The following is a 22,856-nucleotide window of genomic DNA, read 5'->3' as shown; positions in this document are numbered from 1 at the left end:
CTGTGGTGGCTGAAGTGGGAGGATTGCTTGAGCCCGGGAGGTCAAGGCTGCAGTGAGCCATGTTCACATCACTGCACTCCAGCCTGGATGACAAAGCGAGACCCTGTCTCAAAAACAAACAAACAAAAAAACACCCAAACCAAAACAAATACAAAACAAAGTTGGACTCCCATTTCCTGATTTCAAAACTTAACTACAAAACTACACTAGTCAAATCAGTGTGGTACTGTCATAAAGATAGACATATAGACCAATGGAATACAATAAAGAGCCCTCAGAAATCAACCCTTGCATATATGGTCAAATGGTGTCAAGAATATTCAATGGAGAAACACAGTCTTTTCAACAAATGGTGCTGGGGAAACTGGATTTCCACACGTAAAAGAATGAAATTGGACCCTTATCTAATATTATACACAGAAATTAACTCAAAATGGATTAATGACTAATGATAAGACCTAAAACTGCCAACTCTTAGAACATAGAAGAAAAGCTTTACGATACTGGATTTGGCAATGATTTCTTGCATATGACAGCAAAACACAGGCAACAAAAGAAAAACTAGATTAATTGGGCTTCATCAAAATTAAAAACGTTTAGGCCGGGCGCGGTGGCTCATGCCTGTAATTCCAGCACTTTGGGAGGCTAAGGCGGGCGGATCACCTGTGGTCAGGAGTTCGAGACCAGCCTGACCAACATGGAGAAACCCTGTCTCTACTAAAAATAAAAAAATTAGCAGGGCATGGTGGCACATGCCTGTAACCCCAGCTACTCAGGAGGCTGAGGCAGGAGAATCGCTTGAACCTCGGAGGCGGAGGTTGCGGTGAGCCGAGATTGCGCCATTGTACTCCAGTCTGGGCAACAAGAGTGAAACTCTGTTTCAAAAAACAAACAAACAAACAACAACAACAACAACAACAAAAACAAGTTAAAAACGTTTGTGCATTAAAGGATTGTATCAACAAAGTGAAAGACAACCCACAGAATGGAAGAAAATATTTGCAAATCATATATCTGATAAGAGATTAATATCCAGAATATATAAAGAACTCCTATAACTTAACAACCCAATTAAAAAATGTGCAACAGACATTTGAGTAGACATCTCCCCGAAGAAGACAGACCAATGGCCAATAAGCACATAAAAGATGAGCATTGCTAGCCAATAGGGAAATGCAAATCAAAACCACAATGAGATTCCACTTCACATCCATCAGAATGGCTATTATCAAAAAACAGGAAGAAATGTTAGCAAGGACGTAGAGAAACTGGAATCCTCCTGCAGTGCTGGTGGGAAGGTAAAATGGTACTGCTACTGTGGAAAGCAGTATGGTGGTTTCTCAAAAAAAAAGAGATATAGAATTACCGTATGATCTAGCAATTCCTCTTTTATTTGTTTTTTTTTTTTTTTTTTTTTTTTTTGTTTTTTTTTTTTTTTTTTTTTTGAGACGGAGTCTCGCTCTGTCGCCCAGGCTGGAGTGCAGTGGCCAGATCTCAGCTCACTGCAAGCTCCGCCTCCCGGGTTCCCGCCATTCTCCTGCCTCAGCCTCCCGAGTAGCTGGGACCACAGGCGCCGCCACCTCGCCCGGCTAATTTTTTGTGTTTTTAGTAGAGACGGGGTTTCGCCGTGTTAGCCAGGATGGTCTCGATCTCCTGACCTTGTGATCCGCCCGTCTCGGCCTCCCAAAGTGCTGGGATTACAGGCTTGAGCCACCGCGCCCGGCCGCAATTCCTCTTTTAGATATATTCCCAAACAATCTAAAAGCAGGACTTAAACAGATATTTGTACACCCATGTTCCCAGTAGCATCATTCACAATAGCAAGAAGGGAGCTGCCCAAGTGTCCATCGACAGATGAAGGGATGATGAGCAAAATATGGTACATACAGACGATGGAATATTATTCAGCCCTAAAAAGGAAGGCGATTCTGACACAGGATAAAATATGGATGAACCTTAAAGACATTATGCTACGCCAGTTTGAAAAGACAGTATCATATAATTCCACTTAGATCCGCTATTTAGAGCAGCCAAATTCGTAGTCAGGAAGTAGGACGGAGGGCGTGAGGGGCTGGAGAGAGGGGAATGGGAAGTTCGTGTTTAATGGGGTCAGAGCTCAGTTTGGGAAGGTGAAAAAGTTCTGGAGACGGATGACGGTGATGACTGTACAGTGTGAATGTACTTCATACCACTGAACTGTACACTTAAAAATGGTTAGAGTGGTAAATTTTATGTTATGTGTACTTCACCACAATAAAAAACAAAAAAAGCCTTTCCCACGATGAGTGTCCTCAAGAGCCAAGTCCCTGCAGCTTCTCAGGAAGGAAAAGAGCACTTCCCTGGGTGCTGCCACCCCCGGTCCACCAGTGGGGTTGGCCCAGGCCTAACCCACCCCTTACCTCCTCTCCTTCCTGCACAAGTGCGTGGGGTACTCCTTGGCTCTCGGAATGAGAGGCCCAGAGGCTAAGGACACCAGAATCGGCCTCAGACGGGGCAGAAACACACCTGGACGTGGCCCAGGGCTCAGGTGGGACCTAGGACCCAGTTTCTGTCCTTTGGAGGGATAGAGCAGGCTCCGCAAGTGCCTGCCTCCTGCCATGCAGCAGGGAGCTCACAGCTCCCTCCTTGCTCTGCACCATGCCTCCCGACGCACCCCAACAGCATGGGAGGAGGTGTCCTGCTCTCCCGTCCAGAGCAAACTGAGGCTGCGGCTGTGCCCTCGGCCGCGGGCCCACCAGCAGGAGCAAACCCTCCGCCCTGGCCGGACCAATCTTAGCAAACTATAAGAGGTCAACACAACGTAGACTGCAAATTATGCTGCTGAGGCTCTGCTGGCCCCAGTCTCAGTGTGACATGTGGGGACACTGAGTGGATGGCAGGCCGTGCCCTGTCCTCCAGACTCCTACCCTGGACACCCCAGGCCCAGCGGGGAAGAGCCACAGCAGCAGCGGAAGGCACGCTGAGGCCCAGCCCCATGCGGTGGACGAGGGAACTGAAGCAGAGAGCTCACATGCCGATGAGCAGCACAGCGGGGCCTGGGCTGCCTGTCTCTGTCTTTGAAGGCCACGCATGACCTGCACCAGGGCCCTGGCAAAGAGCTGGGGCGCAGAGGGTAATCACAGTGGTCCGGGCCTCCCTGGAGGGAACCCAGCTGGTGGAGAGACAGAGGCACACAGCGTAGGAAGCTGTGGCCGGGAGGCTCACAACCCCTCACCCATCCCGGCCCGGCTAACACAGCCCATCTGCCAGGCGGAGGCTAGGGGTGCAGGCGAGGGCGGTAGACCCCGGGCTCTGAGCAGATGGAGGAAACCCGGCTTGCAGCAGCACAAACACGCAGTAACGCAGGTGGCTCTGGGTGGGCAGAGGGCTACACCCCACCTCCAAGTTGGGGTCTCGCCAGCCCCTTCCCATCAGCACTTAAGTTGTCTTGTGAAGCCCAGGCTGGGGCAGCATGGGAGAGTCAGACCTCGGCCTGGGTAACGCTCTGCTTCTACTGCTGAATTCACCAAACCAAGGACCCCAGCGGCTTCGTCTGTAAAATGGGGGGCTTCTCCATAGTCCCAAGCAGACTTCAAACTCCTGAAACCGGAACTACAGGCCCAGGCCCAACCCACGGCATAAGCTGAAGGCAGAGCTGGCATGGACGAGGCTGTGCAGGAGGCCCACGCAGGGAGGCCTGCCCTCCGGAAAGGGCCGGCAGCCCCAGGACCCAGCTACCATCCCTACCTGGACCCTGGCAGGGATGGGACACTGCAGAAGACGGAGGGACCACCCACCCTCTCCCAAACCAGCGTCGCCTTGGGCTATGCTGGTGACCAGCTGGGGCTTCCAGGGTACGCCTGCCCCTAGCCCTGCACCTGGGCCACACACCAAGGGGGCCGTGTGTTCGCGGAGGTGTCTACTTGGGGTGCTGTGTACACGGGGGTTTCTCTGGGTTCTTGGTCCCTGAAGCTGAGCAGCTCCAGTCCCTCTCCCAGCAAGTAGGGAAGGACAGCTGGGACCCCCACAGGACTGTCTGTCTAGCACCTGTTGGTAATTAATCTCTTCGGCTGAGACTGAAAAAACTCAGGGCAGGGTGGGCAGGCCACCTTGAGTGACGCAGGTGGAGGACGCGGATGCCCAGGACTGGGCCCAGCTCCTGCCCGGCATCATCATCTGGCCACACCCAGGGCCCCTGCCGTGCCAGCTGCCCCCATAGTCAATCCATGAGTCCCACAAAGTGGAGGTGCCTGGCGCAGACCCTCCTCCCAGTTGCTCAGGGCGTGTCTCGCCCTCCAGAGCAGCCAGTCCCACACCCGTCCTAGCCTCGGCCAGAGAGAGCTGCCACCGTGTGCTGTGTGTGATGGGGGTGGGTGCAATGGCATGTGCCTGAGAAGAAATGAGTGTCTCTGTCATTGTCATTAGCTGAGGAGGGCAAAAGAAAGGAATGGGAACCCTGGATCACAACGTTTGAGAAGTCTGGGCTTTTGGGTGCTTGGACACACGCAGCGACAGCCTCCTGAACGATCTATAGAAACCAGCCTTCCCTCCCGCTGTACGGGGCGGGGTCCCTGGGGGCTGCATGGTTCTAGCCACCCCTCTGTGGGGCAGACATCCCCAGGGGCTCCATGGCTCCTGCCCCCTGTGTGTTAGGCAGGGATTCCCAGGGGCGTGTGGCTCCAGGCCACCCTTCCTGTGTCTGCAGTGACAGCAGATCTTCTTTGGAAAAGAATCTCCTCTAATATCCTTGGACCATTCCAAAGACTTCTGAGGGCTCGGGATGGAAGAGCAGCCTGGCTCAGAGTGGAAAATTGCTCAGCTCTTCGAGGGACCAGCGGGAAGGAATTTCAAACACGAGGAAACGTCCCCAAGTGCCAACCACTTGTAAGGAAAAGAGGAATTCTTGTTCCAGAATGTTTCTGAGTCACCACCGGCACCAAAGCATGAGCTGCTGCGGGGGGTGTGTGCACGAGTGTGCGCGTGCGTGTGTGTGTGAGAGCATGCCTGCTTTGTCAGCCGCTGCTCAGCCCTGGGAGTCCTCCAGCCTTGCACCCTCAGGGGTACATGTGTGCTGGTCTGAAGCCTCCAGCTGATCCTGCCCGCTGGGCCCAGCCTCCACGGGGTCTCCTGCACTCATGGACACTGGGCAGCATGCGTCCCCGGGCCCCACTGGCTCACGCAGGCATCAGGGCTGCCAGGCAGTCAGGGACACCGTGCCGGCTGGTGTCTCCCTGATGGGAACAGCTCAGAGGCTCCAGCTTGGCCTGAGGGGAGGGAAGGCAGAGGACTGGGCTCTCCACGGTGCCGCCAGCTCCTCTCCCCGGATAAAGTCATGCCCCAATCAGAAGATATTCCCGCCAGAGTCCTGAAGCCAGTCCCATCCCTCAGGACATCCTGAGGCAGTGGGTGTCGCCGCTCAGTGTGACCAGAGTGGAGGCTGTGCCTGGGAACTTCTGGCCAGGTGCTGTGCTCCGGGCTGGCGCCGCTGCCTCAGGGGGTCTGAGAGGCATAGCTAGGGGAGGACACCTGGTCTCAGGCCCCATGACTCACTGGCCACCTGCTAAACTGGGGACCCTGAGGTCACACGGGTCAGGCTGAGCTGGGGCTGTGCAGCCAAGGCTGGGGGTGCGTGTGTGTCTGCATGTTTACTGATGTATGCGTGGTGTGTTCGCTTGTGGGAGTGCGTGTGGGGGGCTCTCTCACTAAGCATCCAGCTGAGGACACTCCCATCTGATCCATTCCCTCCCAGCGCCGGCCCTGTGACCGTCTGCAGCTCCTCTAGGTGTAGGGCTAGCGGCTCCCCAAGGGTGCACCCAGTCCTCTCTTGGGGCCCAGGAATGGCTCTGCACACAGGAGCGGCTCCTGGACACAGTGGCTCCCTCCGCAAACCCCCCGCTACTCCTGTGCCTGGTGGTTGGCTCCCCTCCCCTCACTCCTTCAAGCTGCACATGGGATCCTCCCCACCAAGCCCCTGCCACCCTTGGGCTTCAAGGCATTTCCTGATTCCGGGCCCTGGCAGCTAGCTCTCCCATTGCAACGGCTCTGTGGTGGGGCCTCTTCTGGGAAGACAGCTGGCCAGTTCCCTGCTCTGCACAGGGCAAGGCCTGGCCTCTCACCAGCTCCAGCCCCTTCTCCCCTGACTGCCTGCCCTTGAGGGCCTTGCTCACAGCACCTTCTGCCTGCAACGCCCTCCTGTCCTCACCCTCCCTGTATGCTCCTCCACAGTGCTGACCACAGGTTTCTCTAGTCCCCCACAGTGTAAACCCTGGGAGCCGGGCCCACACACGACCGGAATGCCAGGCTCTTCCGGGGCCTGGCCTGCCCCACCCCGACGCTCAAGGGCGAGGCACACAGCCAGGACACCTCCACTCTCCATGTTCTCTGAAAGGACGCCCCAAGATGCAGACCAAACATGCAGCCAAGGCGTGCTTTGCAGCATCCCAGAGAACAGTAAAGGCAGGGCCAGGAGGGTGTGTGAAGTGCCAGGGACACGGGGCCACGTGGAGAAGTTGGGAGCAGGTTGACCTTGACCCTAACAGCACAACACCCACGGGGCCGCCTGAGGGCTGGGGACAGCTCTATGTAGTGCCTCTGTGCTTGCGAACAAGTTCTAGAATCAACATGCATTACTGTTACAGTAAGAACAAAACCGAAGTATCTAAAACGTAGTTTCCAGGTCTAGCACCCAATCACGCAAAACCCTGAGCTTCAAGTCCCACCTGCACATGCACCTGTCTGGCCCAGATGCTCCTGCGTACACGGTGGGGGGGACACCGCTGGGCAGCCCCGTCAGGTGGGCACGTGCCACCAGCTGGCCCTGCCAACGTCCTTCTGCTTCATGACATCCAGCCTGCTAAAGGCGACATCTGGGAGGTGCCTAGAAATAAATGGCTGAGGCTCCCTTGGGAGAATGCCACTGCAGCCCAGTGTGGGTGCTCAGGTCCTCACTCAAAGGCCACTGTGGTGGCTTTTAGGTGTCAGCTTCACTGGGTTAAGAGACACCAAGATTGCTGGTAAAGCTTTGTTTCTGGGTGTGTCTGTGATTGGCATTTGAATCGGTGGGTTGAGAAAGGAAGACCGCCTTCTCCAACGTGAGCAGGATCTTCCCATCTACCACGCGCCTCGGCAGAACAGGAAGGTGGAGGAAGGGCGAATCTCCTCTCTCTTCTGGAGCTGGGACACCCATCTTCTGCCCTCGGACATCAGAACTCCACGTTCTCAGGCCTCTGGGCTCTGGGACCTAACACTGCAGCCTCCAGGTTCTCAGGCCTTTGGCCTTGGACTAAGCCTCCTTGCTGGCTTCCCTGGTTCTCCAGCTTGCAGATGGCAGATCTCGGGTCATCTTAGTCTCCCTAATTGCATAAGCCAATTCCCCTAACAAATCCTCTCTCACCTGCCTCTATATATCCTGTAAGTTCTGTCCCTCTGGAGAACCCGAATACAGCTCCCCTCCCTGAACCCTACCCCAGGGGATGCTGCCAGCCATGTTCATCCTCTGGAGGTGTGTCCGAGCCTTCAGAAACTGGGTCTCCCCCGTGTGGGTGCTCCCCAGGGACGGAGATGGTGCGTGGTACAGGCCTGGTGAGAGGAGGGCCTCTAGCCCCTCAGGACAAGGACCACTGCCTGGGTGCTAGGTTGTCTTTGGTTAAGGGGCAGGAGGACGAAACTAGTACCTGTCACAGACTGCAAGGCCCTGGCATCCCTTGGAGGCTGCCTTGCTAATGGACAGCTGCAAAGGACTCCAGAAAGGTCCCTGGGCTGGCTGGTTCAAACCCTGGCCCTGCCCATCTGGCTGGTGACCTCTGCCCGCGGGTGCCCTCGGGAGAGGAGCCCAGCACTGCAGCAATGCACACAATCACTGCAGTCAGATGCTGCCCAAAACCCCTCTGCCACTGGGAAGATATGGAGGCACCCAGGTACCAGAGGACAGTGACAGGGACACGGTCCCATCAGAGAGCTCACGGCAGTGTTGCACAGCGGTGGCAGCCCTCACGGGGTCAGTGAGAGGACCCACCCTGGAGCACTCAGCATCTCACCACGCTCAGGAGTGGCTGCCTTCCTCTCCTGCACCCGGGCTGGGCTGGGCTGCACTGGGGAGGACGGGTGACTGGGCAGCCACACACACTTGCAGGCCATCATCCCCTGGCTCTGTGGCAAACCATGGAATGTGGTCCCCAGGGTCTTCCTGGTGGCCCAGGGCAGCACCTGTGATCTGTGTGGAATGCACAGGGTCAATGTCATGCAGGAGGCGGCTCCCTGCGATGAGGGCCTCCTAAGCTCTCCATTCTGGGATTCTCCAGCCTTTGCTGGCCTGACCCATTGCCTGCCTGGGTCCCCATCTGACCCACTTGCTTAAGGATGGGGGTTTGCTCCTGTCCTGGAACAGCCATACCAGTCCCACTACCTGCCTTTTACCCACTGGGTGAAAGCTGACACCCCTCACTTTATAAGAACAATGTTCTCTGCTGGGAAGGTTGCCAGCCCAGCTTCCAGGAAAGCAGAGGAACAAACCCCTCCTTGCCGGGCTTGGCTTCCCGACGGGCCTGCTTGGATGGTGAAAGCATGACTTGGGAGGCGTATACTTTCGCAGGGTTCAGGATGTGGGCCGACAAGCAGCCCTGTCTGGACTTGCGTGAGCAAAACCAACCGCTCAGACCTGCTCACCTTCCTGCCTGCCAGGAGGGAACGGAGGCAGGAGAGGAGGGGCCTGGAGCCCTGGGGGCTGTGGTGGGCGGGAAGGAAGGAGGCTGTGGCAAGGGTTGGAGTCTGGCCCACTGAGGCCCTTGTTCTCCAGGCAGAGCTGGAACCTGCTCTCACTCCGGGGCCCACCTTCTCCCCGGCTTAGGGCCTGGGCAGGGCCTCTCCTTACAGGTGACATCACAACCCTCTCAACTCCCCGGGAGACCATCTGCTCTGCCTGCCCTTGATCCTCTCAGGGGAGCTGACGCATCACACCTGGTGACAGCTGCTTCCAGCAGGTGGCCACTCACTCTGCTGGACCTTGAGGAGGGTGGGCCGGCGGTCCCTTGGGACCTGCCCAGGGTCCCTGCACCATCCTGGGCTCCCTGGAGAGCCCACCACTCACAGAACAGCTGCGTTACCCTCCCAGAGGCAGGGACCGTGGTGGACACGAGCCCCATGCCTGGCTGACGCCTGGCTCCCACGCTGGGGAGTGACCTGCCTGCACCTTGTCACTGGGAGGAGTTTGGGGGAAATCCTGGAGGCATGGGCCTGTGTGTGAATCCCAGCTCTGCCACCGGTGGCCTTAGGTGATGAGTGAGTTAGGCTCTTTGAGTCTCAGTTTTCTCATCTGCAAAACGGGGCCCCTGACAGTGAGGCCTGAATGAGACTGGCCTGGCCTGGAGTGGGTGGCAGTCGGTCACAGCCCCTCTCCACTCCCAGACTGCACCCTTGGGACAGGAATGCCCTCCTTTGTGCCTCCACTCCTCAGCAGTGCCACCACGCTGGCATCACCCACAGCACAGCACCTTCCCTGGCCTTCCCTCCATCAGCTGCGGTCGGGCTGGAGGACGTGGCTGCACCGCTGCGAAGGTTTCCCTGCCAGGAAATGTGGACCAGGATTCCAGGGAGAATGCAGCTGCACACTCCGCAGCCCGGCGGCTCCCTGCTCCAGGACGACACCCCCACCTCACCCTGGCCACGATGACGCAAACACAAAACCTCAGTGCTTACAGATCCCGATCTCCCAAGGTCACCAATGCTCCAGAGAGGTAAATATTTACACGGGAGCCTCCAAAGCTCATAACTCAGAGGGGAGATGCTACCCCTGCTGCCTAGGGGCTGCAAACATTTGTTCCTGCAAGCCCTACAGCAGAAGGCGCTTTCTAATTCTCATGTGGACGGTGAGGTGTAGGCCCTTCTGTCTGAGGCCAGTAGGGGCACGGCAGCAGGGGTGCCGCAAACATGCGGCTGGGGCCACGTGGGGTGGGGGCACATTCCAAGGCTGGGATGATGGGGGGGCTGCCACCCCCCCGCTCCTTTCCGAGGGGGTGCGAGAAGCTTCATCCACAGAGCAGTGTCCCGCAGGGGCAGCCCTGGGTGCTCCCGCAGCAGACAGTGCCCAAGGGGCCTGGGGACTGAGGGCAGGGCCAGGCACCAGGCTGGAGGCACAAACAGCAGTGTCGTCAGTGTCATGGGGGGAGGCTGAGGCACAGGGTGTGGACATCCAGCTCCTTGGCAGGGCTGGGGGGTGACACAGGCAGGCTTCACTCTGGGAAAGGCCCACCCAGATTTTCACTGGGAGTTGGGGTGGGGGGACCCTGTGACTTCAGAGCTGTGGGTTCCAGGCTCTGGTTTTAGCTGGTGTTAGTTGGGTTTCCTTCCAACTCAATCTCAAAGGGACCCCAATACATGGGGCAAAATCGCTGTGAGGGGGCCCTGGCACAGGAAGAACTGCCTGCTCGTCTGGTCTTCCTGGGCTCGGGGCCATGCAGGTGCCACTGTGGGCACTACTGAGGATCTCCAGGGAAAGCCCTGGAGGGTGCGTGCTGCAGGGAGGATGCTGGTCAGCTGCCGTCTGTCCACCCGCTCACACTAACAAGTCCCGGCTGAGCTCTCACCGCCAGCAGGGTCCCATGGGGTTCAGAGGTCAGCAGACATACCTCTTCTTGGCATCTGTCTCAGCTGCAGGATGGGATGTGCCTGGGCCAGCCTGGCCCTACCCGGTGCAGGCACCGGGATGCCCCAGGCCCGAGCCCACACACGGAGAAACGATGAACAGGAGGAGAGAAGCGGACAGCATGCTACCCACAGAACCCTTACAGACCGATGTGCAAAGAACAAACAACCCTGCAGGGAAAACAGGCCAAAGACACGAACAGCTCGGTGGAGGAGACCTCAGTGGCCAATAAACACATGGTGAGATGCCATCTCTCCGCCAAGGGGAGACACGCACTAAGAGCACAGAGGTCCCATTTCCCGGCTCCTGGCCTGGCAGAAATGAGCCAAGTGTGCCCGCCCAAACAATGGGGAACCACAGGCACAGCATGGTGGTGAGGAGAACCTCCCTCTGACACACTCCTAGGGACACGTAAGGACGGTGTGCGAGCACCGTGGCCGCACCTGGACTGTGACAGCCGAAGTGAAATGCTCCCCGCAGCTGCATTAGAACCGAGCACAGATCCGTCCGGACTACCTTGATGTTAAGTCCAGCAGTCAATGAATTAAACATGCATGTCAGGGACCAACAGGGATAGATCTCAAAACAAGGCTGAGTGAAGACAGCAAGTTGCAGAAGGTCAAGGAGAGTTTGATAAGGGTTCTGGAAAATTAGTAACATCAAAATGGCAGTGTGTATCGTTTAAGGAATACACACATCTACAGCGAAAGCATAAACAAAAGGGCAGGAAACACGCGAAACGCAGGACAGTGGTGCTGAGCGAGGCTGCGGGGAGGCCGGGGAGGGGGGGAGCACAGTGCGTGGGGTCTTCACCTGTGAGCCGCACCCAGCTCCGAGGCTGCAGCGGGAACGGAGGTGACACTCCACAGGGCTCCCCAGTTACACCCCCGGAGATGCCATGTAGGGGGCCATGGCAGCTGGTGGGGTCCAGGGAAGGGAGGAACCACTGCATCTGAGGAACAAGGCCTGGGCCCTCAGCCAGGAGGGCCTCTGCGCAGGGCCAGCATCACGCGGCACCCACCCCTTCCTCCTCTTGACCCTGAGTTCCTCTTGGTTGGGTCTCTAGGTTCTCAGATGGCTGGGGGTGGGGTCGGGCTGCCACCCACAGGGTCTCACGACCTGGGCAGCAGGACAGACGTGCACAGTCTCTATATCCTGGCTGCTGGCCAGGGAGGGCCAGAGCTTTTGGGAGATCCTGGTAGAGACAGCCTTTTGTCAAGTGGGCACAGTCAGGAAGGCACTGGGCGGTCCCAAGGCCATAGCCCAAGGTAAGCAGGAGACCCCCACAGCCAAAGCACAACATGCTCCAGGTCATCACCTTGGAAGGCCAGTGATGACGCTTGGTGATGTCCCAGATCACAGGACCCAACCTGCCCAGACTTCAGCTGCTCTGCGGGAAGCTCCCTGCAAACCAACCGATTCATGGAGTGAGAAGAAGGGCTGACTTCCTAGCTGGCTCTGGAGGTCTCTTCCCTGTCTCCAGGAGAGCCGGGCCACATTAGCCTCTTACAGTACAGAGGCCACAGTGGAACTGTGGGTGCAACTCCAAGTGCCTACGCACCGCATAGGCATTATCAGTGTGCCCATTTTACAGACGGGGAACCTGAGCTGCAGAAGCCTATGAGATGCAAAGCCAGGATTTGGCCCAGCTGGTCTGGCTGCAAGCCTGGGGCCTCTCTTTTGTTCTGCTGCCACCCCTGGTACGGTCCCGGGGTTCCCCAGCCCCGAGGTGGGTCCCGGCCAGCCTGGCCTGCCCTCCTTGTTGCTGGGTTACCCATAGAACCTTCTGTCCCTGTTTGCTGTGGAGGGTGAAGGATGGCGTGGAGCTTACAGAGTGGACTCTCATCTCCCACCACTCCATGAGGCAGGAGAAGAAAACAAGGCTAAGTATTCCCAACTTCTCTAGGCGGGAAAGGGGCCAGAGCTAGAATGCCAACTGGGCTGGCCCCAGAGATCGGACGTTCCAATGTCCACCTGACACAACTTCCGAGCAGTGGCCTGGGCTGACCAGTGGAGAGCCACTCCCAGGGAACAACTGGGATCCTGGACAAGGACCAGGCCTGCCTTAGCAGGAGGCCCTGTCACAGGGAGATAACAGGCCCCTGCCCCTGCCGATGACCAGCGGGGGCGGTCACCCACGGCCACCGACCTCTGTGGCCTTCAAGGCTTCGTAAACAATTAACTCCAGAGCTTCAGTCTCTCCAGTTCGTATCTTTCCAGACAATTAGCGGTTTGCTCTGACGGCCCTCCTGTTGGGCCTTTTAACGTTCTCCGTGTAAACAATCCCAGGCAGCTGCGCTGGTCACGTGTGGCCTTCAAAGGCAGGCCAGGTGCAGGCCGTGGGAGCTGCCTCTCACTGAAGCCTTGGCCCCGCGGCCAGTCCCCCCACGGCACGCGGACAGCTGCTGACGGCTCGCTCTCCCGATGAGGAACTGGGCCTGCACCAGGCTGCGGAATGCCAAAGGGTTATGAGTGGCCATGGCTCCCATAGGACACGGACACGGTCCGGGGCTGAGGGATCATGAGGTCACAGGGGTCACGGTTAATAAATCACTGGTTCCTCTACAGAACCAAATGGCAGACTGCCACCCCCTTTTAGAGATGGGAAGACTGAGGCTCAGACAGATCTCTACCTGGGCCCATGAGACCCAGCCACAAGGTAGGAGGGGCTGCCCAGGGCACTCCTCTCTTCCTTGGACTCTCAGCAGAACTTTCCAGAAGAAGCCCACCCAACACACATCCCAGGTCCTGAGCAGACAGCTGAGTCCCTACGGATTCCGTGCCCTCCACTGCAGCCTCAGTGCCTGGTCTGCACAGAGAGGACCCAAGAGCTCCCGAGGTGGCCTTGAGGCAAGGAACGTGGGGCGTGCCACCCCTACAGGCACCCTCCCCCAGGGAGCCAGGCCCCAGCCCCAGCCCCAGAGCACACACTGTGTGAGTCAAAGAATCAAGGACCAACAGTGGGGTGGGTGTGAGGCCCCAGAGGTCCTGCGCCCTGGAGGGAGTTCAGGGCAGGGGCACCACGGCAGCAGAAGGCCACAGGCTGGCAGGGACGGGTGCAAATCCTCAGCGCAGCTCCCAGCACCCACAGAGCTGGCTCAGGAGCAGCTGGTGGTGCGGAGGGGGAGAGCTGTCCTGCATGGTTTTCGCTCCATGGTCAAGGAAGACAGCCCCAGCTTCACACCACGGCTGGGGTAGGACGTGTGTGGTCTCTGGTGACTGGACAGCCTCCCTCCACCCATCTGCTGAGCCTAAATGCCCTCTAACAGCCTCTACCCTGGGTTGGGTGGTCTGGGATCAGCACTTGAATGCTCCTGTGTGCGCATGTACCTGCCATGTTTTTCCAAAACGACAGCCCTTGCACGCTGGGGACTTGGGACAATGCCCTATCACAAAAGAGGCACTTTCAGGAAAGGAACAGAGAGATTAGGCCACAAGTCCCACAGTCAGAAAGCAGCCGGCCTGCATGCAGGGGCCTGTCTCCACTCACGCCGTCCCATCTCCACTGGCCCCTCTTGCTGTGACTGGCCGGGTCTCGGATGCTGTGTCTGAAACCCAACTGTGCTTTCCAAGCGCGGTTTCCATTCCACACCCCTGCTCATCCTGCAAACCGTGTACGTGGGAGGCTTCTCCACTCGCTCAGGGCACTGCAGCCCATGCCTCTCGCTGCCACCAGCTCACTGTCATTTGGGTGGAGCAACCTTATCCCCTAGGTCTAGACCTATTTTTTCAGCATAACATACCCCACCCAAACCCCAAACAGACAGCAAATCTTCATAGAAAGAGCCAACTGAGTCTCTGAAAAGGCAACAGAACAATGGTCTTAAGAGATGAAAACCTTTTTGCAGACAAAATGTCACCTCACCTATAACTGCTGCCGTGTGGAGTGGGCCTCAAGGACAGGAGAGCAGGTGCCAATGAGTGTCCAGGTGGCTGCAGAGAAGTGCCCGAAAAGCAGCTGGCAGGGGATGGCCCGAGTCTGCCTCCCGCCTGAATCACGCAGCCCTTCCAGTGGGGCTCCCCTCTGACGGGGCCCCGCATGCCACCACTCGGTAACTGCTCCCCGGAGCTCGGCTTCTCACGCTCTTCCCGTCTCAGACCCGAAAGACCCACCACACGCTACCATCAAGTGGGGGCTGAGCCCAGTCCTGCTGCCTCCGTGATGCTCGAGGTCTGACCCAGAAACACCCCCCAGTCTTTCATAGGGGAATTCAGCCCCACAAAATGCCACGTGGGATGGTGATGGCACCCAGAGAGGGAAGCTGAGGGGCTGGGGAGACTCCTGGGCTTCCCACCTCCTCACCCTCCAGCACCCACTGGGGCAGAGCAACGACATAGGAGCAGAGGGATGGCCTAGACCCAACTGCACCCACACACGCTCACAGCACTGCCCCTGCACGGCTGACCCTCCCTGGGCTGGTGGTGGCATCGGTGGTGCAGGACCAGAGGAGTACCTGAAAACAGCCCGATCTTACGGGGAGGTGGCGGAAGGGGCTGGCCACACTGTGCCAGCAGTCAGGCACCGCCATGGGCAGTCTCTGCTGCCAGGGGGCCAACTCTCAGGCAGCCTCACCAGCACTACCTTTGCAGAGCCCAGAGCCCAGGCGTGATGCCCGTCCTTCTGCTCTGAGTGAAGGCCGCCAGATGTCTTCCAGTAAACGCTACAACACAGGCCCACGTGGGAAACTGCCCGGGTCTGCCCAGGTCTCAGAAGCCCCGGCGTTCCGCATCTGGCTGGCCTGGGCCGGCGGCGATCGTTCCCGCCTGCAGACAGCCTTCCACAGGCATGCAGGGGTGGCGGGGAGCAGAGGGCTGGCTGCGGCATACCGCCTTCAGGACAGACAGACAGACAGATGTCCACATGCCAGCTCCTGGCCCTCCAGGCTGAGGGGCTGACACATTCTCCACCATCTCTGGGGCCTGACTTGTGTGGAAAATGGGGCCGATCTTCATATACGTGTCTTGTGGGAGTACTGGGGCCAAAGATGACCCATTCCAAGTGCCTGTTAAGCACTCAGGGGACAAGAGCCACCCTGCCAGCCTCTCTACAAGCCCCATGGCTTGTCACGCCTGCCTCAGAGAGGTGGAATTCAGTCCCACAAAATGCCACGTGGGACAGTGATGGGCACCCAGAGAGGGTGCATCCCAGGCCCCTGGGAGCTGCACCCCTCTCTCAGCAGGGGTGAAACTCAGTCACCTGTCAGCAGGTGAGGACACGTGGGTGACTGGGCACGGCTGCTCCCAAGCGCCCTACATAGATGGGCCACCCCGAGGGTGCACTCGTGGGGCAAGGCTTTGCAATAAAAGCCAGAAGATTGGTACTTTTGGGTGATTGAAGAAAATAAATTAAAAAAGAAATTCACAATAGGCTGGTGCAGTGGCTCGCACCTGTCATCCCAGCACTTTCACAGGCGAAGGTGGGCAGATCACCTGAGGTCCCAAGTTCGAGACTAGCCTGGTCAACATGGTGAAATCCCGTCTCTACTAAAAGTATAAAAAAATTAGCCAGGTGTGGTGACGGGCACCTGTAATCCCAGCTACGTGGGAGGCTGAGGCAGGAGAATCGCTTGAAACCGGTAGGTAGAGGTTGCAGTGAGCTGAGATCGTGCCATGGTCCAGACTGCACTGGACAGAGTGGGACTCCGTCTCAAAAAAAAAAAAAAAAAATTCACAAGCTATTCAGTACCAATGAGCGTGTCCCTGACGTGGGTGCTCATAGACCACAGGTGGGAGCACACCAGGAGCGGGTGTTCCGAAGAGGAAGGTAACGCTTCCACCGAGAGCAGTAAAACATTCAGACTCTTCAACTCAGAAATTCCACTCCCAGCAATCACCAAAGGAAACCAGAGCTAAGTGGAATATTCACACACAAGGAGCAGTCCCCACCGAGTACAGAATGGGCAACCTGCACGCTCACCCACTGCCAGCCAGCGGTGGCACACCCAGAGCACAGCAGCTGCAGCCACTCAAATATTAAGTTTTTAATGACAACAGACAACATTTATGGTGTAATTTATGCGATGGCTTCGATTACAGTGGAAAAACCATGCATGGGGAATGGATGATTTTCCTTCTCTTCCTCTGCCTCGTACTTTCCTCCCACTCACCTACCAAACAATCATTAGAACCACAACAAAAGGGGCGTGAAAGAAAAAGCCTCCAAGTCCTGAAAGGACGACAAAACCAGGCCCTGGAGGACGCCAGACCCGACGTGGCCATTCCCCCCGCATGGCAGCCGAACTCCCGCTGAGGAAGAAACCTGGATTCCCTGGCCCTGGGGACCCAGGTGGGCGCTGCACTCTCTGGGACTGGGCTCTCTGATGCAGGAGCAGGAGTCCCCAGGGCTCCCCGCAGCCCACGTTTTACGGATGAAGTGCCTAGGACAGGAAACTCTGGCTTGAAGACCACCAGAGCAGCACAGCAGAAATGATCTCCCAAGCCAGAGGACCGTCTAAAATGATCCCGTCACCAAACCATTTGTAAGTTTGCCTTATCATGTGTCTGCTTTAAAAAAAGGACTTTTTTTTTTTAAAAAAAATCTGTTTTTAGTGAAAATCCAGGAGCATCTTAACCACAGATTCCCTTCTCATCGTAACCAAGGACTCTCTAGGCAATGCAGGCAACAGTGACACCCCCAGCCCGGTCCCCAGGTCCTGCTCATTGGCCCCAGTCACATGCTCTGGGTAACATCTGTCCCCATCACAGCAGATGAGGGCTTGTCCCTTGATCTCAAAGAAGAAACGGATTATGCAGGTAGGGTGGGAACTGTCGTGTGCCACAGAAACAAAGGCTCTCATCTAAGCCCACCCCCGCCTGGTCTGCCTCACCAAAGAGTCCCCCAGGTTCTCAGGGAACAGCATGACACTCAAGGCCGACTCCGTGAACTTGAGTCACAGGGAAAGGGCGGGGACAGAGCCCAGATCCTGCAGAGCCCAGGAAGAAAAAACATTCTCACGGTGCCAGCAAGAGGGCAGTGCCTACTCAGCATCAGGCCACAGCAGTGCCAATGCACTGTGCAGGTGCCAGGGTGGCAGATGGGAGAGCAGTTGAGGCGCCTAAGGCAACAGGGGAGTCTAGGAACAGAAAGCCAGGGAAGGCTTCCTGGAGGAAGGGGCATCTGAGCAGAGACTGAAGGGAGGGGAGGAGCAGGCAGAACAGTGGAAGAGGAGAGCAGGCACGCCAGGTGGAGGGCACACAGGCCTAGCACCAGGCGGATTTCCGGAGTCTGAGAAGGCTTCAGGATCACGGAGGGCAGGTCAAAGGCGAGGCTGCAGGCACCGAGAGGGCACATCACGAACCTGCGGGCTCCTGCGCCAACCCTCCTGCAAGGAAGCATTGTCTCTGTAGGCCAATGTCACAGAGGCTTTGAGCCCACTGAGGGCTCCAGAGAGGCCCTGGTGCAGAGAGGATGTGAGCTGGGCCCGGGACCCCGGCCAAGGTGGCCCAGGTGCCACACTTGGGCTCCAGATGCCCTCCATGGCTCCAAATGAAGCCTACATGATCTCAGGGACATTTCCAGGGTGGCCCAGGCAAGGCCCTGACCACACCTCCTCCTGTGTTACCTTCAGGCAGAGGAAGGGGGAGGTTCTCGCTCTGGAGCACCGTCCGGACCCTCTGAGCGACAGCAGAGCATGCGGTGCTGAGACATTCTAACCGAGTGGTCCCTGGAATGGCTGGCCATTTGGCTGCTGCCTGGGGATGGCCACACCTCTTCAAGGCCAGCCAGCAAACGTCCTTCCAGGGCAGTCTTACACGCACCCTGGCTGATGTTGGCGGATGAGGCAGCCGCCACAGTGAACACAGGACCAAAGAGGGACCCGCCAACGCTCTGCTCACACTCATTTCTCTCTACCAAGGCAGCCAAGCACTAACAGCCACTAGAAGTTTCAAACCATATTCCAGGAAGATGTCAAAATCCTGTTCATCTCCATGTGTCACCTGAGTGTACGCCCAGCTGAGAGCAGCCCAGGCTGATGCTGTGCAATGGGGAGGCTGGCAGCCGGGAAGAGCCCCACCTCTCTTACACGCACCACAGGCCCACTGAGGCCCTCACAAACCGCGGCAGGGGATGGGAGGGGCTTGGTGGAGAGGTTCCAGGAGCCAGCCTTGGGCAGGGAGGTGGGTAGAGACAGGAGGAAAGGAGGGTCTCAGTCCCCAGAGAACACGGAGAGGGCAGGGCAGAGTCAGAGTGAAGACATCGCAGGAGGGCCAGGGTGACACCTGAGTCTCCTGACACCAAGCCCACTTAACACCAGGCACCCCAGCAGGGACGGGCACTGCCCCTGATAGAGAGTAGCTGGGTCCCTGGGCAGATGGGGGAAGCGCATCCCAACCGCCACAGCACAGCGGCTTAGCCCAGCCCCAGCCTGGGCCAGAGGACTCAGGTGGCGGGGTAGCACTCAGCAGGTGGACCTCGGTGCAGCTCGGCCCTGCCAGCACAAAGCCAAGATTACCTTGGCCTCCTGAGGAAGCTCATTAAAAAAGCAATCTACCTAGTGCCTGCAACAGAAATGAAGGGAGTGGAGGCAGAGAAGAGGGACTCGGGGGGCAGGATGCTGTCACCTGCCTGGTAGCACAACCCACTTCCAGAGTGGGCGGCAGAGGGGGCATCCTGAAGGCCCTGGAAGCCCCTCCCAACCCCGCCGCATGCTGCTGAGCTAGCAGTTTCCAGGCTGGCAGCCCACCTCCGCGAGAGGCATCTGTGTTTTCCGTTCTTGCTCCACACATGCTCCCTGGGCAGGGGGAGCCGGGCCGCCCTGGCACAGCACCTGGCGCCCCATCAGCCCCACCTGGTCCTCCCACTCTCATGGACAAACTCCAGAGAAAGAAGGCCAAGGCCCTTCACTGTGGGGACCCACAGGCATGCGGGGCTGCAGGGAGAGTGTGCTGGTTGCAATCTAGGGCTGAGGTGGCCTCTGCTGAGCAGGCTTGCTTCAAAGGCTCTGGCTTCTTGGCAGCCTGAAGCTTCCACGTACTCCTCTTAGGCTGCCGTTCCAAGTCCCTCTGGCAAAGGGGGTGGCCCCCACCCTCTTACCCGCCACAGGTAGGGAGGCACCTGTTGGTACTGGTCAGTGACCAATTCTGGAAGCCTACTGCTCCGGCTGGCAGAAAGACGGTGGGGGCATGGCGGCAGTCCCAGGCACAGCTCAGTCTAGCATAGAGCGGCTGGACCGGGGCTGGGGGCCCTGCAGCAGGAACGTGGATCTGTGCAAAGCAGACCAAGTGCTGGGCCGGAAGTAATCCTTCATGGGCCCTAGACAGGCATTTCTGTGACCACCAAGTGTAGAATGTGGCCCTAAGGGGCTCAGAACATCACCTCCCAGGCTGGGAGCTGCTGTGCGTGTGTGTGCATGCGTGCGTGTGCATGCGTGCGTGTGCATGCGTGTGTGTGTGTGTGTACAGTGGGGGGTGGGGGGAGAAAGGAAAGTGGGAAGATGCTCCTCCAACTCTAGGACCCCCATTTCCTGACAGTCTGAGAAAGACCAGAGCAAGGACTGAGGGCTGTGCAGGGGAGCAGTGACTTGGACTCTGCTCAGCTCCAGGCCGGCCGGACCTTCCAGGCTCCCCAAGCACACCTGAGAGCCTGCAGCCTCTGGACCCAAGAGTGCCAGCCAACATGCCTACAACCACCCAGCCTCCTATCACCAGCCTGTCTGCAAACTCAGCCCGAAGGCAAATTTGGAAGAGAAACAAAAGGCAGACAAGAAGCCCTGCTCCTGGCCCTTCCCAGCCCAGACTTTGGGGAGGAAGGCCCCGAATAACCCAACTTTAACTGCTGGAAACCCAGCAGCACCCCAGGTTCCCCTACAAACGGCTTCCCAGGAGAGCTGCCCCGGCACCCCTCCCATGCCCTGTGTCCTCACGCAGCTCAGCTCTGTGCTCCCCAACTCCCGCAGACATGGGGCTGGGGGACCCCAAGAAAGAGGTGTGGCAGCACAGGTTCCCTGGACCAGCTCAGCTACCCCCATCCTGGCTGGTGGCTTCCTGGGGAAGGTGGTCCCCCATCGGCTGGCTTTTGTTCCTCTCTTCAGGCAAGCTTGTGCCTGGAAGAATTTGGCTGGAAGGCCCCACTGGGAGGACAGGCGGTACTGCCTCCTCCCCGCCCCCAGCCCCAGGTCAACAGGGCCTTTGTTCTACCTGCACACACCGGCAGGCAGGCGGGCAGAGCCAGCCCCCTTCCCTGGCAGCTCCCCCACCCTCTGAAGGCAGGCACTCCAGGCACAGGGGCGGCACCTCACTACTCTCCCTTGCACTTTTGGGACCACAGCACCGAAGCGGCACGGGGAAGCCAATACTCCAGGTGGGCCACGCATACACCCAGAAGCCCGCGTCCCCAAGTCCGGCGGGCCAGACATCGCGGCGCACAGCAGGTAAGGTGGCCCGAGGGCAGCGGGCGGGGACCCTGGAGAAAACCCGGGCGCTGCGCAGCCAAGCCGGCAGTGGGGCAGCACCATGCAAGGAAAAGAGGGTGAGAGCGAGCTCAGAAAGCGCGGTGACAGCCGGCCAAACCAGAGGAGCTGGGAGCCTCGGGTGCCCGGCAGGTCGGGAGGGGTGGCGGCGAGTGGGGGCCCCCAAGAGGGCAGAAGCGGGTGAGGAAGGCAGGGCCGACCCAGCACTGCTCGGCGGGCATACGGCCCGGCCTCGGGGGCGCAGCTGCGCGAGGATCCCGCCGCCCCGGCGCTCACCTGGGCGTGCGCAGCGCGGCGGAGTCGCGGCGGTCCAGCACGCCGGGCACGCAGTTGGTGAGCTCGGTCCAGTCGGCGTGCAGCCCGCAGCTCCAGCCGGTGGAGAAGCGGGAGAAGAGCCAAGTCTCGCGGCGGTTGGGCCGGTAGCAGGTGCACTTCTTCTGGCCGGGCCGGCAGTCGCAGGGCACCTCGAGGCGTACGTTCTGCACGAGGTGGCGGCCGAAGGTGGTGCCGCCCGTCTTCTGGATGTGCAGGAAGACGATCACGTCGTCGCCCTTCATGTCGAAGCGCAGCGAGCGCTCCAGCTCGCGGACCGGGAAGTAGTACTTCTTCTCGTAGTGGGGATCGGGCGTGGGGAACAGGTCCAGGTCGTCGGGCGGCGCGCGGCCGCCGGGCGCGCCCAGGCTCAGTCCCGGGCCCGCGTACTGGTACAAGATGAGCATGAAGCACACCGAGCCCGCCACCACCAGCACGAACTTGCTGGCGCGCTCAACCATGGTCCTGCCGCCGGCGCGCCGCCGCCGCATGTGTCACCATCGCCGGGGCCCGGGCGCGGGGCGCGGGGCCTGGGAGGGCGGGGGGCGCGGGCGCAGCTGCCTCCGCCGCCACCCGCGCTCCGGCCCGGCCCGGCTACTCGGCGCCCAGGCCGCCCGCAGCGGCTCGGGCCCCGACCCTCCGCGGCGCCATGGCTGCTCCTCGCCCGGCCCCAGCTCCCCGGGCCCGACGCCCGACTCCGCTCCCGCTCGGCCCAGCTCCCGGCCCCGGCCCGCACGGCGCGCCCCGCGCCCCCCGCACCCGCAAGCTCCGCTTCGCTCCGCGCCGAGAACGCTCTGCGCCGCCCCGCGCGCCGCCGCGTCTCCGCAGTCCGCCGCCGCCCCGCCCCGGCCCGCCCCCGGCCCGCCCCCGTGGCGTCTCTTGACGTCGCCGCCCGCGCCGATCCTCGGCCCCGCCCCCGGAGTGCCGGGGGCCGCCGCGGGTGCTGGGCGCGGGACCAGGGTCTGCGGCCGTGGCAGGGCCGCTCGCGGGCGGGCAGCCGGGGACTGGGAGGTGATTCCTCCCACAGGGGCGTGGGGGACCAACCGGCCGCGCGGAGCCCAGGCGTGGGAGGCTCTCCTGGCTGGGGCCGCGGCGGGGGGTGGGGGGCGCGGCGGCTGGAGCCTCCGAAGCCTGGGTCCGTACCACCTCCTCCCCGAGTCCCGCCGCCCGCGTCCCTGCAGCCCGCGCGGGAGGAAAGGCCTTGACCTTGCACTCCGGGGCGCTGAAGTGAGACGCAGCCGACTGGGCTGCACTTCCAGGGACCAGGGCGGCGGGGGCCGCGCACCGCGGGAGCCGAGAGGGAAAGCCAGGCTTTCCGTTCCTGCCCGACCCCCTCACCCCCGCGGCTGGCTTTGGGACGGTGCCCCGCAGCCCGGCATTGAGAGATGTTGGGCTGTCTGCCGAGGCCTGCGGACCAGCTTTATGGCTCCCTCCTTGTTTGAAAGCAATTTCAGACACGGTGCGTTTCCCCCCTTCCATGCTTATGATACTCCAATGAAAGAGTTATAAAACATTGA

At 59.4% G+C, this 22,856-nt stretch overlaps 1 protein-coding gene across 1 annotated transcript in view; it reads right to left on the bottom strand.

Moving 5' to 3' along the window:
• Positions 1-22,137, bottom strand: part of HS6ST1 (heparan sulfate 6-O-sulfotransferase 1) — a 54,063-nt gene extending 31,926 nt beyond the window's left edge. Inside the window, exon 1 of the mRNA XM_015109806.3 lies at positions 21,304-22,137. Within this exon, the coding sequence (XP_014965292.2) occupies positions 21,304-21,830 (527 nt within the window). The 5' untranslated portion in view covers positions 21,831-22,137. The remainder of the gene's footprint in view (positions 1-21,303) is intronic.
• Positions 22,138-22,856: the final 719 nt, after the last annotated feature.

This window comes from Macaca mulatta, chromosome 12, assembly GCF_049350105.2.
Source record: "Macaca mulatta isolate MMU2019108-1 chromosome 12, T2T-MMU8v2.0, whole genome shotgun sequence".
Taxonomy (NCBI): Eukaryota; Metazoa; Chordata; class Mammalia; order Primates; family Cercopithecidae; genus Macaca; species Macaca mulatta.
Note: the sequence above shows the minus strand (reverse complement) of the source record. Positions and strands in the feature narration are given on the sequence as shown.